Source organism: Ambystoma mexicanum, chromosome 8, assembly GCF_040938575.1.
Source record: "Ambystoma mexicanum isolate Mex_15411 chromosome 8, UKY_AmexF1_1, whole genome shotgun sequence".
In the NCBI taxonomy this organism is placed as follows: domain Eukaryota; kingdom Metazoa; phylum Chordata; class Amphibia; order Caudata; family Ambystomatidae; genus Ambystoma; species Ambystoma mexicanum.
In genome coordinates, this window is record NC_090929.1 from 1,067,818,627 (window position 1) to 1,067,837,810 (window position 19,184).

General features: G+C 44.9%; 1 protein-coding gene across 1 annotated transcript in view; it reads left to right on the forward strand.

The window, feature by feature from the left end:
* The first annotated feature begins 1,930 nt into the window (after positions 1–1,930).
* Positions 1,931–19,184, forward strand: part of LOC138472729 (pulmonary surfactant-associated protein A1-like) — a 75,941-nt gene continuing 58,687 nt past the window's right edge. Inside the window, exons 1-2 of the mRNA XM_069611048.1 lie at positions 1,931–2,046; positions 13,821–14,044. Coding sequence (XP_069467149.1) covers positions 13,867–14,044 — 178 coding nt within the window. The 5' untranslated portion in view covers positions 1,931–2,046; positions 13,821–13,866. The remainder of the gene's footprint in view (positions 2,047–13,820; positions 14,045–19,184) is intronic.

Sequence of the window (19,184 nt, forward strand, 5' to 3'; positions counted from 1 at the left end):
CTCCTATCACCGGTCTGATCTGACATCATGGATTCTTCTCAAGAGCCCATCTCTTAGAGTAAGCATCTGTGGGGCTGAACTCCATTCCATGCAATCACCTGGTCCTGTACAGTCTTCACACGGGACCCCTACTCACCCGGCGTCTTGCCACCTCATTTCTGCACTGCCAGTCCAGCCCAGCATGAGCAGCAGGAGATTCTTTTTGACCCTCCCCCCTTCATTTCAGCAATGAGAGCCACCATACAATATGAGAAATCATCCCATCAGACTTCCCTGGGACTCTCTGTCTCGAGGACAGAACACAAAGCTGGAGGAATGTGGTATCTGCAACCTTTGTACGGAATGGAAGCCCATAAAGTAAAATAACCTCATCTTCATGAGTAAGGAGCGGGACAAGAAGAAGGGACGAGGAGGTAATGGCAGAACTCTGCAATTCATAACTTCAGAAACGGTAATGTCCCATTATAAACTGGCTCCACGCATGCCCAGAACAGAGCAAATTTACTCGTGCAGCAATGACCGTCACATTGATTCACTTGTAGGAGACTAAGGACGGTTGTGATATGTAAAGCAGCAACATGGTGTAATTCACACCAAACTAAAGACATTGAATTCACTCCACACAGCTAACTATAGATATATATGATATGATATGGTATTTTATTTATATTGCGCTCATACACAAGTGTTTCAGAGCTCGACCAAGCAAAGGGAGGGGAACAAGGGAGAAACAAAAACAGCGATCTTACTAGGCCCAGTGACATTAAGAACACGCAAGTGCATGGAAAGGGGAAAAGGGGAAAGTGCGTGCAAGGGGGAGAGGTGGAAAGTGCGGAACATAGGAGAGAAACAGAATAAATAATAAGTCCAATAAGTAAATAAAAATGGCAATTGAAAAAGTGGTAAGTGCAGCCAGCAAGTGGCAAGTGCATGATTTAGTCAGATAGGGTATATCTGATAAGTGCAGAGAAAAATGGGGGACTGTATGGGTACAGATACAGGCCCCAGTGCAAAGGGTGGCCCAAAGGCAGTGCGGGAGGGAGGCATGGTGATCTAGGTACCTGGGCCCGAAGGACAGAGGGTGGCCAGGTGTACAGTGCCAAGAGAGAAAAACAGATCAGCAGGGGAGAATAGGGGCAAAGGCAAAAGCAAAGAGGAAGGTCTTGAGGTGCTTCCAGAACCGGAAATGGTTCACCTCAAGTTTAAAGTGGCCGGGAGGCTGTTCCAAAGGGAGGCCCGAGCCGCACATCAGTGGAAGGTTCTCAAGCCAAAAAGTGCTCAGATTGTAATGCAGTCCCCCACGCTAGGGAAAAGGTCGAGATCCTGGGTAATCACTCTTTTACATTGTGCCTCATATATCCCTTATCTAAAGAAATATAAACATATGCTAAGCAAGTCAATGTCACTATCAAGTGCTATATAAAAAAGATACATCTAGACATATATCCAAGGCACCATCGATCTTGACATCAGACTCTGGTCTACTGGACACCTGAGATACACAGTGACCACACTTTCGGACCAGAATATAGCACTGTAAATTCGTACCATTGATATATAAATAAACACGTGTGAAATTGACATTTCAAAACCAGTAACCAGGAATAGGACGAAGAGAAGGTTGACTTGACGAAAGCGTATTATTTTGCAACAGAGGTGTTGCTAGGTCTGGAAAAGATCAGTGGCTAAGCTAATGTGGGCACTGTCGGGACTCGGGGCTAGCTAGCATTTTGGTTGTAGAACCTGAGCTTCTACCCAGGGCTACAACCAAAAGGCCTGGGGCTATAGCCCCCTCAGCCCCCCCTGAGTCCCCCCTAGCAAACCTCTGTTTTGCAAGGTCTTCAACCCTTGCTGAAGTACAAGGAAATAGGACAAGCGAGTGCTTGTGTTCTGGGAACAGACACTTGACCATTAATGACATATTTTGGACGAGAGCATTGTCTCGAAAGACCACTTCATATCAAGCACCATTACATGATGCAACACCCCATATAAAAACACGAGCCCGACCTGCCTGAGGCTCTCCACTTTCTCTTCAAGGCCCGGGTGAGTACAACTTATCGATTTACTTCAAAAAAACTGCATGAGGAGCATACACTTGTTCATACTAAAATAGCTAATTGGTTGAGCGACAGCAATAGACATCTGTGTGGAATGGGGGTAGGCAGATTTAACTCCAGAGCGGGCCGCCTTAGCCGTTAATCTGTCCATGATCAATTAAATGAGTGATAAGAAAACTAGGACACAGTTCATTTTTGGGGTATGCATTGCCTATGTGTTCACCATGAATAAGGCATTTGTATTTTTCATTGATCACGATTCACAATAAAGTAATGTTATTTTGCATTGATCTCGGTTCAACCCACTTTTCATGGTATTCCTTACAAAATCAATGCTACCGTAAATGAGATATGTGATGTGTCACGTCAATATTCTTGCTATGTTTGATCAACATACCAAAGAAATTGGGGTTAGATTTCCAAGTGAGTGTGTCAATGAAAGTGGTGGTAAAGGTGGCAGTACACTTTTGCTGCCACCTTTACCGCTCCACTAGATTTTCATATATTTGTCAGGCAGAGTTGGGTCGCAGGACAACCTGGCGGTCTGCTTTTCCGCTCCACCTGTAAAATCTGCAATGCTTCCAGCATGTGAAAGTCATACTGGTGTTAATGCAACTCCTTTCTATGGCATCTGCCTGACTTCTGCATTTTCTAAAAGCAGGCAGATTCCATATGAATGCATTCTAAATGCTACACACAATCGTAAACTTGTGATAAGTATTTACACTTTTCTACATATGTAGAGGGAGAGTAAGGTATTAAGGGATGAGTCTGCACGTTTTTTAACGTTTTTTTAAACTTTATGTCTGTATTAGAAAAGTTGAAGATTGCACCGGGGGACCTTTTGCACAGAAATCCAAACTGAAGTGTTCCGATCTGTGCAATTTACATGACAAAAGAAAACCACCCGTATTGTTTGATATTAGGAACCCTTCAATGCTCTGGTCTATCAAAGTCTGGCAACTACATCAGACTGGGGAGCTAGCTCCAATCAGGGCAAAACGTTTGGCCACTGTCGAGAAGCTGATGAACAGCTTCGTCTGTCTGAGATGTTGCTTGGCGATGTGGAAACAGAACAACAACATGCTTATGTTGTGATTAGCTTTAAATGCATGCAGGTGCCCGACACCGTTAGCACTTAGGTTCCATTGGGTTCCCTTCATGCAACTTGAAACATTCACGAGTCCGAGGGGAAAAGGAAAGAATAAAGGGAAGCACATTTCCTTTTACTCTTTGCTTTTCGTCTCCGTCTCATCAACAAGTAAAGGCCACCTGGAAATTACTCTTTGCAGACGTCTTTACTAAATGATTCCTGCTGTGGAATCCACTTAGTTTTGAGCAGGGGCAAAACGGTTCCATAGGAATCCACATTCTTTACATGCCTGAAGGAAGATTTCACGCAGGTGCAAAACGAAACTCACTGATGAGACAGAGGAGGTGGGCATGGTGGAGAACTTTTTCTGTTCCTCTGCACCTCCTTTGCATCTTTGCTGCTCAGAAATGTGGCAGAGATGCAAATCAAAGCATGGAAGCTTACGCCTTGCTTTTACACCCAGATTCAGCATTCCACCCCATTTAAAATGAGAGTGCCGGTCTTCCTCATTGGCCTTGTACCAACCTCTTTCCCTGTCTTTGCCAGTGGTCTTTAAACTTTTTTTTGCTATCCTTGAGCAAAGTGTTTTGAAGTTGGGTCATCCTGCCTCTCAATGTAGGGTGACCAGCAGAGGATGTGAAAATCTTGCCTGGAAAATGTCACCAGGGAGGCACTTAATATTTTCGCTGACACCTAAAAAGACTTCCCAACATATTCCAAGGCGGGTGTTATTTACTATTCTGAACTCCAGTCCTAGAATATTTGGGAAAAGGGCTTGATTGCAGCCAGGGTATAAATATGAAATAAGGTTGTCCCATGGTGACATCATTAATGGGAAGATGTTCATGGGATTCCCTGAGGGGTAGAGGCAGGATGCCTAGAAAATGCCAGTTCCACGATACAGTGACGTTGTGAAAGGTTGTGCGCCAAGATGGCACCTTCACGTTCATGCCTACCTCTAACTTTTCTAGGTGCAGATGAGGGTGAAGTCATGTTTTTTCGGTTAAACCCATTGGCACACTCCAAATGATGTTGAATTTTTCCTCTACACCCTTGTTCTGTCCACTTTGACACTCTCTCCTTCCCTCCCTCACCTGTCCTTTCACAAACTCTTCCTAACTTTCCTTTTGATGCTCCTTTACATTATCTCTCAATGCTGTACTCCCCTACCTGTTCTGTCTTCTTGCTGCTTCCAGTTCTCTCTCCTTCCCCTATACCCTTTTCTCCATCCTCCATTTTGTCTCTCCATCGCCCCATCTCTCATCCACATCCATCCTGTTCATTTTCAGCTCTGTTTCCAGTTCCCTCTTATTTCTCCCCCTCTCACCACTCTGTTTCTCCTTTTTATTCCCCTTGTGCTCTGTCATTTCAGTTCTCTCTCAATCCTGTCCTGTCTCCTCTCTCTCGTGCTGTCTCTTCCTCATCCTCCCTGTTGTGTTTCAATATCTCCTTAAATTGCTCCATCCTCGCTATTCTGCTTTGCCTCACCCAACATATCTGTTTCTTCTTTTATCTCCCTACCTATGGGTCTCTTTCTTCTTAATATAACCCTTCTGATGTGTCTCTCCCTGTATGTCTCGCTTCCACTCTGCCACGTTTATCTCTCTCGCTCTCTCGTTCTGTTACACGTCCCCATTATCTGCATTTTATTTCCTCATCAAAACCTCTTTTTCATTTACTCTCAATCCTGTTTTTTTTCTTCAATTTTCATCCAGTTTCCTTCCAGTTCTTGTTCTCCTTTCTCTCTTTGCCTGCTTTTCTCTCTCACCTTTCTATTTCCCTACTGTTCTTTCTTCCTTCTTTCACTTTGACATTCCTTTCGGTCTCTCCTTTTTTCCTGAAGGTATGGCTCTTTTTTTCCTACTTATATTTTTGGCTGCCCTCAATCTTTTTGGAGTAATTTTCCAAGTCTCCCTGGTTGGAAAAAAAAGGTTTAAATACAGGTGTTGCACATTAATGCCTGCCTTTACACCTTCCTTTCCGATCCATGGATTTTTCATTTTGTTTTGAAGTGGTGCTGGGCACTGTAATGGACTATGCCTGTCAGACATGCTTCCCTGCTCTGTTTCAAAACAACAAATTGATTAAAGCATGGCGGGGTCCGTTCTGAAGTGGATCGGTAAAGATGGCATTGAAAGTGTTTGATGCCACTTTTGCCAATGCATTTTATGCTCATGCACTTGTTAGAGTTAAGAAATGGGGCGGCCAAACAAGTTTGCCTCTATTTCCCACTGTGACAGAAAAATGTTGCTGTCTGATCACCAGCATGGATTTTCATGCTGCCATTAAAGCTACAGTGTCCTATACAATCCACCTGAAATTAACGCCTGGAGAAAGTGGGCAGATTCCACAGGAATCCATTGTGAATGCCCCACTGGAGGCATTTATACTTTTCACAAACATAGCGGAAAAATGAACTCAAACAAAAATTGGATATTAGACCAACAATTCTTTTGTTGAGCTATTGCTGTACTGATATATACTGGACGGTGTGCCCCTAATGTTGTTGGCTGGGGCACATTTGTATTAATAAACTGCATGAAAATTCCAACAGCATAACTCTGGATTTCCTACTTTTTTCAGGTTGACTTCTGGCCTCTTCTAGAGTGCTACTATGTAGAGACTCAACACATAGGAAAACAACGATCTTAGCTTTATACACATATTTCATTAGGAGAACAGATTCTCAAGACGGACATTCTTCCAATGTATTAAATAAATGATTGATTTAATATTAATCAAACATTTTCAATTAATTCCTTCAATAGACAATTCAGCAATATTTTAAGACTAGTAACACAATACTAAAGTGCAAATGCAAAACCCTGTCAACCTCTCAACAAACAATGATACCATATCAAACATTCCTGCTACATACATTCATTCAATACACCATTGAAAAGACAGTAGAGGGTCACAATATACACCTCAAGTGCAACATACAATCAAAAAGAAGAACATTGCACCATTTCTTTCTTGAAGGACTGCATCACATGTAATTTAGATACAATTTAGGCTTTTCCAATTTGAAGGTACTGACAACCAGTTCAATTCAATTAAGAGTTCTATGTCGACTCGAGTTTCAGCTATATGGTCTTACATAGACCAGCCATCATCAGGACAATACAAATTCGGTCAACAGGGGTGCATCCCAATCTTAGGAGAAAAGAAAATGAAGAAGTGTGTTGGAAACCATCCTACATTCATATGTCAATATACATTTTTAAATCTCGTGTGAAACTAACCACTTTAACCTAAATGCTGTACACCCCATGCTTAGAATCTCAATTGTCAGCCTAATGCCTGTTTGGAAAAATCTAAGCCATACGGTTAATTGTAGTCTTTATTAAAAAAAAAAAAGGGGGAGAGAGAGAGGCCAGAAGAATTCATAGAAAAATGTATCCCAAACCCCCCAAATCCGGGGGAAATCAGAAGTATGGCACTCCCATTAAAAAACGTTAGTGTGACCGTTTTTACTAATCCCGATGTATTAAGACAACAGTCTTGTACCTTAGTTATTTCCAAGTTGCATTCATTTATTTGTGGGTTGCCTGAAAGGGCTAGGATCAACTCTTTGCGGGATTTCGACGGAGCCCTTGTCGCACCATCAATAATGGCCACAGAGGAAAAACGGATCTGCAATAAAACAGAACACTGCTTTAACGAAAACAGCTTTACACAAATCTTTCTTAGGGACTAAATGGAAAGCGGAAAATAAAAGTACCCTGCCTAGATCACAAGCCGTTTGCACCGCTGTTAAACACACGGATTATATGCTCACTGACACATAGGAGAACACATAGGAGAACATACTCACTCCTTCTGTGTTTGGAATGCAGATCCACGCAGCCTAACCGCCCGGGTCATGCCCCGCCTCCTCCGTTTCACGTCTTGTCTCTTTCCTACTTGCGGTAATGGAGGTACTATGTCAGTGGCCCTTGTTAAACAAGGAAGCTAGACGGCACGTACTAAGTTACTGTGTGACCTACGAAGAGGCCATCTTGGAAGAACTTTGCAAGGATCATTCATAGACGATTACTACTAACATTCTGCCTACTATGCCTCTCAACCCAATTAGAGCGCCATATGATGGTTCTATTTCCTTTTTTCCTTTTGTTGATTTTTAATAATAAACCATAAAAAGGAAACATAAAAGTGTGTAATCACTGAAATGAGAATCCCGACAATTAAGTGTCTTCTGGTGGTGTTTACTATATGTCCCAGATACGATGATTCTGTCTCAAAAAACATATTTTAGGCTAGGAGAACCGGCCACTGAAGTTCATCATTGAGGCCATTCACATGGGTACGTAAGCAGTGAATCTAACGCTGTTCCAATTTCAATCATCTATTGGACATCAGATAGTTGCCAGCATCATGCCTTAATTGATCAATTACCAGCCATTGCATGTCATTTTCCGTGTGATTTGCTGCAGCATAGTACTGCACCAATGGCCCTGTCATGGTCCTGGTACGAATCTGTAACCGGTGTTCATTAATCCTGGTGACAACGTTTCTTGTTGTCATGCCAATATACATTAGGACACAAGGACACTTAATCGCGTATATTACATTAGTTGATTGGCAATTAGTACATTTCTGCAATTGCCACAACAAAGTTCCATGGACAAAAATATTGGTTTTAATGGTAAATTGACAGATACAGCAGGTACCAATGGATGGTGGCCCATAACTGGCACTTGTTCTTGCGTCCAGGCAGCATGCAGAGTATTTTGTGCAGAATTGGATGACGGGGTGTGAAGTCTTGAATGAACAAGTCTATTCCAAATGTTCCTTCCTCATTTAAGGGCAAATAATGGAGGCCCTACTGTACATCCTGTTCTAGTAACCAGATTCCAATGTTGTCAGATTTGCTTCTTAAGCTGTGCAGTATGTTTTGAAAAAGTGGTGACACATACAATTCGATCTAACTCTGTCTTTTTCTCCCTGAGAATGCAAAAGATATTCTCTGTCAGTAAAGTGTGCTCTCTTGGCTAATCTCTTAATCATCTTACAGGGATATCCCTTGGCCGAGAGTTTGGCTCCTAGAGTTCATGCATGCTGTTCAAAATCACTATTCAGGGTATAGGTCCGCCTCATTCTTAAAAACTGACCTAGGGTAAATTAACCTTCAATGGTCTGGGCCGCTGGCTAGAATATAATAATAAAGTGTTCTGAAAGGTTGCCTTGCAATACAGGGTAGTATATAATCGCCCATTTAGATGGCTAATAAACAAGTCCAAAAAATGTCAGTGAATCCTTGTCACAATGACAAGTGAACACCAAATTGCTGTTACATTGATTAAGACAAGACATGAACTCATGCAGCGTTGCTCCACTGCCTTCCCAAATAAAGAATGTAGCATCAAGATATTTTTCCAATATCTGATTTGATTTCCAAAAGGATTATTGTTATAAATATAACGGTCTTCAAAGTCTGCCATATAGATATTGGCAAGGATAGGTGCAAAAGCTGCACCTATAGCAGTTCCATGCTTCTGCAAATTGAGTTCATTTGAAAACTGGCAAAAAGGTTTTGACATTAGGCTATTTGAAGCAAGCTCAGCACAAATCCTGTTGGTATAGTATGAGGAGTAGGTTGACTGTTTAACGTATGTTCTAAGGTGTCAAGAGCCTCATTCTGTGGAATATGTGTGTACAATGACGTTATATTAAGGGACACCAAGAGATTGTTTTCACGGTCAAAAATTGAACCTAAAAGAAAAAGTGGGACCCATACTAGTGTCTCCCTCTACCGGGATACAAATCCAGAAAAAAAGAACACCTGTGGGAGACAGATATATTTTTTGTGACTCTGACCATCTATCTATCATCATTCTCACTCAGCCACACTCTTTTCAGAAAAGGTCTACCTGCATAACATTACTGTGCTCAATGGTTTACAGTAGAAAAATAAATATTTTTATTATATAAGAAATATAAAAAAAACTCAATAGGACCAAAAGACAGTATCAAGTCCACTCTCTGTGGGCTATTTTTCACAGAAGTGGGTGATGGGGTTAGTAAAAGTGACTCAGAAAACAGCTTAAAACAGAAATATTACACTTAACAACGAATTCACTTTTCTTATTACACGGACACTGACCTGGACTTGTCACCTCAATGCCTTTCCTCTGGCCAGTAGCAATATTCATACCCTACTACAATATGCCCTTCTGGCCAAGTGACAGTGGCAGACACATGACAATCTAAACTAACTTTCAAAGGTCATGTGTTCTGTCTCAGACCTGCATATCTTTTCTTTAATGCACTGTGTATTAAACAAAAAAAACAGTGTCAACAGACTTGTGTGTCAGCCTCTTGTGAGGGGAGGGTTCTATCTTCACCACCCCTCAATTTGACTACTCCTTCATCAGGATGGACATCAATTGACACCCCATGATGAAATTGAAAGGTATATATGGCACGGGAGGACCCCTATCTTCTCAAGTATCTACCCATGAGACTCTTAGTAGCTTTCCATGTTCCATGAAGCAGATTCTGTTCTCTCTGTTTTTAGGGCACAGAGATTCCCTAATTACTTGGTATATCTTATCAAATAACAAAGACTTCCCAGTTTCAAACAGATCTGTGGCTTCTTCGTGAAGCAACGTTTCACACAGCCGCTAACTTGTTGAAGCTGTTTCTAGTGTGCAGTCCTTTGAAGTTTATTCATGTTTTGAAATGTTGTTCTTTTCAGGCGAACACTGCTGCATCTATTGAAAAAGGCTCAGGTAGAAGCTGTAATTGAATTACCAATTCCCTACAGCCGCTTAGCTCACACAGGCTCCACAGCATCTGTTAATGCAATAGCTGAGGTAAACCTTCAAAAGAGTTAATGGCTGCTGTGATGTCCTTAAGAAAGGATGGTGTATTTTCTGCTAATTCATATAAAACCTTTTCAATATACTTGCCACAGGGTTCCAGTACAGACCCACATAAAGAAATGATTGGTCTGCCGATGTACAGATTCAGGCATTTGCTGAGCGGTACATCAGATTGGTTCCTACTCTATTCCAAGAAATTACACTCCAAGACGCAAATGTGCATAAAAATAATTTGCTGAAAATATTTAAATAGAACGTGACAGTTTCATGTACTTGAGCTGTAATGAATGATCAAACCGACACAGAGGGCCTCATTACGACCCAGGCGGTAAGGGGTTAACGGCGCCGTAAAAGGTGGCGGCGCCGTTAACCCCTTACCGCCTAATTACGAGGTCCCTTTGTGGGTCCCTGCCTTAACGGCTGGTTTTACCAGCCGTTAAGTATCGGACCCACAAAGGGACCTCGCAGGTAATTACGGTACCGCAATTTGCGGTACCATAACTACCACCTTCCCCATTTCCATTGAGCCCTATGGGGGCAAAAATGGGAATGGGGAAGGGCCAATGGTGAATGGGGAATTACCGCCCCGCCAACCTTGGAATGGGGCGGTAATTCCGCCATTCACCATGGCGGAATCGGTAAATTACCGGCATCAACCATGGCGCTAATAGCACCATGGTTAACGCCTGGCCCGTAATGAGGCCCAGAATAAGGAAGATAAGAAAAGGAATGGGAAATAGAAATAAAGCTCCACTTCCCCCACGTGACTTTCAATCTAAAAAGTAAAATGCAATAAACAAAAACATTTTCTGAAAGGTATTCAATTTACTCCAATGGTTGCTGTTAAATATGTCAATATCAACCAAATCAAATCACAGTCAACTACATATGTTTTGCTTCTGTATACCTTTTGCATTTCATTTCATAAACAATGGAGGACATTGATGTCAATCAAATCACACATTCCCTAATTCATAAATCCAGGAATTAAATTCTGTGGGGAACACTCTGTTTCTATTCACTTATTCGACTATCTAGGTGAAATGTTGAGGGTCAGCCTGTAGGTCAAATGTCGAATAAGTGAATGCTATCCCGTATTCTTGGGTCACAAGCCACAGTGACTCCTTTGTAGTTGGCTTTGTCAGGTGCCTAGGCTCTGAGAATATGTGGGAAGTCAAAGCAGGTGCCTATCCATATCTGGTGCTAATGAATAGACAGTGTTCTTGATTTATGGGCCATGTGTGAGAAGACCATATTCTGAATTATTTCACCCTGTATTTATTGAGAGTTTAACTCATGTGAGCGCAAGGGTTATTACCTTCTCAACCACTAGGGACTTAGGCCCTCATTACAACTCAGGCGGTGGACCATGGTGCTGTTAGCACCATGGTCCATGCCGGATTCCGCCATGGTGGATGGCGGAATTACCGCCCCATTCCAAGGTGAGTGGGGCGGTAATTCCCCATTCACCATTTGCCCTTCCCCATTCCAATTTTTGCCCCATAGGGCATAATGGGGATGGGGAAGGCGCTAATTACGGCACCGCTTAACGCCTTGGACTTTAACGCCTGCGTGAGCGTGAGCGTAAGAGCGTGAATTTCCCGCATTGGGCCCAAAGGGGAATGAGGAATTCCCAAATGGGCCCAATGGGGAATGGGCACTAACCGTTCCGCAAAACCCGTCATCCGGCCCTAATAGCGCCAGGGGGTTTGGCGGTAGGGATAATAGCGCCGGTGGTAATAGCGCCGGCGTTACTGCCCAACTCGTGATGAGGCCCTTATTCTGTTACCTGGGCTGGGCATTCTTCTTCTTCACTTCCTCTTTTTTGTGGTATCCCCCAGGGTTCGGTGTTGGGTGCTCTTCTTTTCACTCTCTACACTGCTCCTCTTTCTGCTCTTATCTCTTATTTTAACCTTTCCCTTCACCTTGACGCTGATGATACACAGATCTTTCATTATTTTTCTTCCTTTGACTCTGTTCTACACCCCACTGTCTCAAACTGTTTTGTAGCTGTCCAGAATTGGATGTCTTCTCATTTCCTACATCTAAATCCCTCAAAAACGGAGGTTCTGTTAATTCCCACACCTACTATTCCTCCCACCCCTCCTCCTCTTTCTTTTGCTCCATCTACTCTTTCCTTGTCTCTTTCAGCGCACAATCTGGGCATTATCTTTGATACTTCTCTCTCTTTTTCCCTCCATATTGCCTCTATTGCTCGTTCCTTTCGCTACGCTCTGTTTAACATTTGTCGTGCTCACGCATATCTTTCTTTTCACGACACTAAACATCTTTTTTCTCTGGTTTTCTATTGTATTGATTACTGCTCATGGTTATTACTTGGTCTCCCTGTTTATCATATTTTCCCTCTTCATTCTATTTATAATTCTTCTGTTCATCTGCTTTTTTCTCTACCTCCCAGTTACTCTATTACTTCTTCCTTACTCTCAATCTCATTACTTCCCTTTGAATCCCGTTTTTTGTATAATTTTATCTCGATTGATTTTAAGTATACTCACAGTCTGCCCCTCTATCTCTCCTCTTTACTTTTGTTCTATGTTCCCTTGCGCTCCTTGCGATCACAGAATCTATTTCTTTTGACTGTTCCTAAGCCACTTTGTGCCTCATCTCATTTTCTTTCTTTTTCTCGTTTAGCTCCCAAGCATTGGGGTGCTCTACTGCTTTCACTATCTTCTAGCATCTCTGGTTTATTAAAAGTACACACAAAATGATTTTCCTTTCTCTGTTGATGTACATTTGTATTAATCTGCTTCATTTATGATTGTACTGTTTCTTTGATTCTTTTACTGTACAACGCCTTTGGCAAAAGGTGCTCTATACATTTAATAGCATATAAATACAAAAACCTCCCTCTCATTAGTTTTTGGGTGGCAGGAGCAAACAGAAAACACCATTTCTTTGTTTGTCTTTGTATCTTTTGTTCAACAAATGAACACGTGGTTTTGGGTCAAAGAATTATGAATACTCAAATGTATTGATAGACATGCATATTTGATGCACATGAGAATTGGTCCTCGATGGGGTAATGTTTCCCTATTAATAATACTTGTTGGTTCAAAATTGGTCACCTGAAAGGAGTTCACAGCCAAACAAGACTATCCCAGAAAACCTGTGCCAATAAGTGTAATAGTCTTTGGGTCCAGAAACCTAATCACTGTCACTCTAGTCCACAGTTTGCTATGGAACAGCGTTCAGTGATATGCAGGAATCGACTTTCCTCCAATACCTGTTATACATACATCTTAAACCTCAGTGATATAAAGATTCTGCCCAAGCAAACATCCTGAACCTGATGCATGTGGTGCTCCCTTCCCATGGCAGTGTGGTGAAACCACTGGCCAAGTTTCCATGGGTTGTTTGAGATCTGAGATAAGGTTAAACAATTACACTGCGCCAAACAATGTGATTTCATACAGTTGTACAATATTTAATTATTGTCAAATTAGGCTGATTTGATCAATAATTAAATATTGTACAACTGTACATATGAAATCACATTTTTTGGCGCAGTGTAATTGTTTAATCTTATCTAAGTAATTACTTAAATTGTGGTGTGCAGTGCAATGCACCCACACCTTTACAATTAACTGAAGCCGATAACATACAACCTACTCAACATAAGCAAGCGCTGTGGTTCTCTGGGCTCCTTGGCCCTCTCACTTTTTTGTTTAAGATCTGATTGATCCACCTAACCTATCCACCAATGAGATTCTGCCTGTGCCCTCCATAAAACACACATGTCTACAATGGGAGCTCAGTGAACTCGGCGCTTTCAAAAACTTACCATGGTGATCACAAATGATGATTTTCATCTCTTTACAGTCAGTTTCCAGCAGTTCTACTCTATTTCCACAGTCCGAAAGGAGCAATGGTTTTGCATTGTTGGCTTCAGTTGCTGGGAGCTGCAGCTGCTCTGTTGATAGCATGCCAGGCACAACTAACAGACAAGTGTGCTGGAGCACCTGGTATCCCTGGAACCAATGGGCAGAATGGATTGCCAGGAAGAGATGGAAGGGATGGCATGAAAGGAGAGAGAGGCGAGCCAGGTATTGTGTAAATTTGCTTTTAAAATTCCACGATTAAAGAAGATAAAGAATTACAGAAGGCGTATTGGATGGATTGGATGGATGGATAGATGGATGGATGGATGGATGGATGGATGGATGGACGGACGGACGGACGGACGGACGGACGGATGGGAGGGTGAGTGGGTGGTCCGTTGGATGGATGGCAGGGAGGGATAATGTACTCACATAACTTTGTGTCTGTGTGTATCTACATCTTTAGATAGATAGATAGATAGATAGATAGATAGATAGATAGATAGATAGATAGATAGATAGATAGATAGATAGATAGATCAGGTTAATAGCATGTGGCTGTCTGTGACCTGTCATAGGTGGGAGAGCAACTATAGCTTTAAAATACTATATCTCCTTCTCGCAGAGCTCCAGGACACAACTATTCTCAGATAGCCATGGATAAAGGGTTCTCTATGATACCCGATGGCTGTCCTCTTGGTAGCTTGATTGACCTCAAGGCTTACATTTTAGGTGTGTTAGGATGAGCAAAATGCAATGAGCACAATTAAAAAACGGTTCGAAATATATATACAAAATACAGACCAGGGAAAAAATTAAGAAAGCATTTACTTACAATTATGTAGGATCAAAACGGAGTCAAAATACCCCAGTGGAACAAAATCAGGTAATAATTAAATCTGAAATTAGAATAACGGTCTTTATTGGTTCAAATCTCTGGTACAAGTCAAGAATTCCAAATGATATTGCTAATATTCAGAATGTATTGCTTCTTCTGTGCATTGTTAAATTTGCACTTACTCGTTTGATCACAGCAAATACTGCACAAGCATGAGCTAATCTCAGAATGTAATTTAATTTGGGGAATTTTAAATATTTTCCTCTGTGCTCGGTGTAGGCTTCTTAATGAGAACAATTTGCAATCCAATCCAAGTAAAAGGGGCTCATTCCCACCTGATGTCGAAGCCATATTGCAAAAGACTAGTGAGATCACCCTTATCTGCATATGATACAATAGGTTATTTATAACGTGCTTAATACCCAAAGGTTTCTAAGCGCAGACCCGGGGAATCGACCCTGTGTTGCTCTGTGTCGTCTCGCTTCCAAGGTGAGCACGTTGCCGCTGGGCTATCCTCCCGAGACATAGTGCACAGCAGGGATCTGCAATGGCCATGATGGCAAACGTGCTGCCCACCATTGCTCTGATGATTCGAATGTATTGTGCTTGCATTTTCCTTGCACAGGACAAATGGCACAATCCACTGAACTCAAGTTGGAATGTAAGAACCAGAATGCTGATCCTCAGGACGGCATGCAGAGATCCTGCACGGTGCACAGAGCCTGGTCAAAAAGCCCAGTGCATCCCTGAACCATGTTACAGGTCGTTCACCACCCTCATCAGAATGGGGTTGATAACTTTGCTGAAAATGTTGGGGGGGGACATGACATCTAAAGAAAAGGTTCCCCAGCCAAATGAATGGGGACAAAATGGTGTGCCATGAAAGTTGGAGGGACAAACACCCTGTCCCCCCTAAAACTACGCCCATGCGTGGATGCTCGGAAAAGTTTGGAAATACGTTTTCTTTCCGCCCATTTTGTCCTCACCCACAGCAATCGGAGTGATTGTGTTAGTCCCTTCACCAATCACAATGAGCAAATTAATCTTTTTCTAAGATTTATTTTTTAAATCTTGTTCGGCTTCGGCAACAGTCTGTGACAACGTTGTTGCCTCTCCCCATCTCAGAGCAAAAATGACTGGGGGACTGCATAAGCAATCATCTAGTCGCCAGAAGAGAGAGCCTTTCCATTGGCGACTGAACTCAGAGCACCAATGGAACTAAAAATAGGTTCACATTTACAGCCAGCTGCAAAGACACGCAAGACCAGGTCTGAAAATCTTCCTAATATTTGCAAACACACTGGAAGCAAAACCTCTTGCTCGAAACGAACCAATCAAGGGTCCAATAGGATTCTAGTATAGGTGCCTGCACTGGCTCCTCTGGGCACAGATTGCGTTGTTGGTTGATGCAAGCTTCAAGCCTTGAATGGCATCATTCTTGATTTTCTTACCAGTGATTCAAACTGGCAGGGAGAGAGTCTGACTTAAAAAAGTTAGTTTCATGAAGTGGATGGATGACACAAGTGGTAGTATTACTTTCCGTGTTCTTGGGTGGTGCCCAGATGTGAATTTTGGAAATATAGGGAGTCTAGTATCATATCATAATCATGTTTATTGCGAAGATGAACAAAACATTTCATAAAAACAATACAAAAAGATATATATCAGTAAAAAAAAAATACAGTAAAAAAATACATATCAGTGCAACAATGCAAAAAGATATAATACATATCAGTGCAAATGACAAGAATACATTGTTTAAAACCCATACAAATTGCCATGTCATAAACAGGCCGATTCATGGAATAAATGTGCGCCGAAAATCCCGGCGCAGAGGGGCCAATACGTGCGCTGCGCCGAAAATCAGCGCAAAGCGCAGGGAAACCAGCGCACGTCGATTCATGGAAGTCCGTGCGCAAGAAAAGCAGAGGACGTGCGCCGAAAAAGCGCGCGGCGCAGGCCGGCGCACAGGTCAACCAACGTCGTGCGCCACGGCCACTGCGCCATCACTCCGAGCGCAGCGCACAGCTCTAAAGTAGGCGGAACACAGGGCGGGACACTCGGAATGGGGAATAAAATGGGGCACAACACTCGGAATGGGGAAGAATGTGGGCGGCACGGGGAAAGTTCAGGAGGCAAGTGCGCGGAACGCCCACACGCTCGCATACAACACGTATTCATGGAATAGAATAGGGCAAAAAAGCGCACGCTCAAAGCAGCGCACAGGCACAAACAGGCACAAACACGACCGCCACAAGAAAGCAGGCGGTAGCGTGTCTGCGCCTGCAAGAAATGTGCGCTAAAAGGCGCGCCAACAAATAGCACCTATATACAGACATAACCAATGTACAATACTGTTGCCCTCCTGGACAAATGACGTACAAAGGGGTACCCACAAACACAGACACGCGCAGAGAGAAAAAATAAACGTGTGCGTGCATACCGGGGTGCGCGGTAAGTCCCACACGCGATATGGCAGGGAACGTGGAATCGAGGGGTGCGCGGGAAGTTGCACACGCGAAATGGCCGGGTACGTGGATTTCAGGGGCGCGCGGTAAGTCCCACACGCGATATGGCAGGGAACGTGGAATCGAGGGGTGCGCGGGAAGTTGCACACGCGAAATGGCCGGGTACGTGGATTTCAGGGGCGCGCGGGAAGTCCCACACGCGATATGGCAGGGAACGTGGAATCGAGGGGTGCGCGGGAAGTTGCACACGCGAAATGGCCGGGTACGTGGATTTCAGGGGCGCGCGGGAAGTCCCACACGCGATATGGCAGGGAACGTGGAATCGAGGGGTGCGCGGGAAGTTGCACACGCGAAATGGCCGGGTACGTGGATTTCAGGGGCGCGCGGGAAGTCCCACACGCGATATGGCAGGGAACGTGGAATCGAGGGGTGCGCGGGAAGTTGCACACGCGATATGGCAGGGAACGTGGAATCGAGGGGTGCGCGGGAAGTTGCACACGCGAAATGGCCGGGTACGTGGATTTCAGGGGCGCGCGGGAAGTCCCACACGCGATATGGCAGGGAACGTGGATTCGAGGGGTGCGCGGGAAGTTGCACACGCGAAATGGCCGGGTACGTGGATTTCAGGGGCGCGCGGGAAGTCCCACACGCGATATGGCAGGGAACGTGGATTCGAGGGGTGCGCGGGAAGTTGCACACGCGAAATGGCCGGGTACGTGGATTTCAGGGGCGCGCGGGAAGTCCCACACGCGATATGGCAGGGAACGTGGAATCGAGGGGTGCGCGTGAAGTTGCACACGCGATATGGCAGGGAACGTGGAATCGAGGGGTGCGCGGGAAGTTGCACACGCGAAATGGCCGGGTACGTGGATTTCAGGGGCGCGCGGGAAGTCCCACACGCGATATGGCAGGGAACGTGGAATCGAGGGGTGCGCGGGAAGTTGCACACGCGAAATGGCCGGGTACGTGGAGTTCAGGGGCGCGCGGGAAGTCCCACACGCGATATGGCAGGGAAGGTGGATTCGAGGGGTGCGCGGGAAGTTGCACACGCGAAATGGCCGGGTACGTGGATTTCAGGGGCGCGCGGGAAGTCCCACACGCGATATGGCAGGGAACGTGGAATCGAGGGGTGCGCGGGAAGTTGCACACGCGAAATGGCCGGGTACGTGGATTTCAGGGGCGCGCGGGAAGTCCCACACGCGATATGGCAGGGAACGTGGAATCGAGGGGTGCGCGGGAAGTTGCACACGCGAAATGGCCGGGTACGTGGATTTCAGGGGCGCGCGGGAAGTCCCACACGCGATATGGCAGGGAACGTGGAATCGAGGGGTGCGCGGGAAGTTGCACACGCGAAATGGCCGGGTACGTGGATTTCAGGGGCGCGCGGGAAGTCCCACACGCGATATGGCAGGGAACGTGGAATCGAGGGGTGCGCGGGAAGTTGCACACGCGATATGGCAGGGAACGTGGAATCGAGGGGTGCGCGGGAAGTTGCACACGCGAAATGGCCGGGTACGTGGATTTCAGGGGCGCGCGGGAAGTCCCACACGCGATATGGCAGGGAACGTGGATTCGAGGGGTGCGCGGGAAGTTGCACACGCGAAATGGCCGGGTACGTGGATTTCAGGGGCGCGCGGGAAGTCCCACACGCGATATGGCAGGGAACGTGGATTTGAGGGGTGCGCGGGAAGTTGCACACGCGAAATGGCCGGGTACGTGGATTTCAGGGGCGCGCGGGAAGTCCCACACGCGATATGGCAGGGAACGTGGAATCGAGGGGTGCGCGGGAAGTTGCACACGCGATTTGGCTGTGTGCTCCCAGGCATTACCTGTACACCCTCCACGGCCCCTGCAGGCAGCACACACCACAGGGAACTACCCTGCACACCTGCTCATGTCTCCCACCACCCCCACCCCCAGCACTGTGGGCAACCTGCCAGCAGGCCCCCACCCATGGGCAACCCATGTCTCCCACCACCCCCACCCCCAGCACTGTGGGCAACCTGCCAGCAGGCCCCCACCCATGGGCAACCCATGTCTCCCACCACCCCCACCCCCA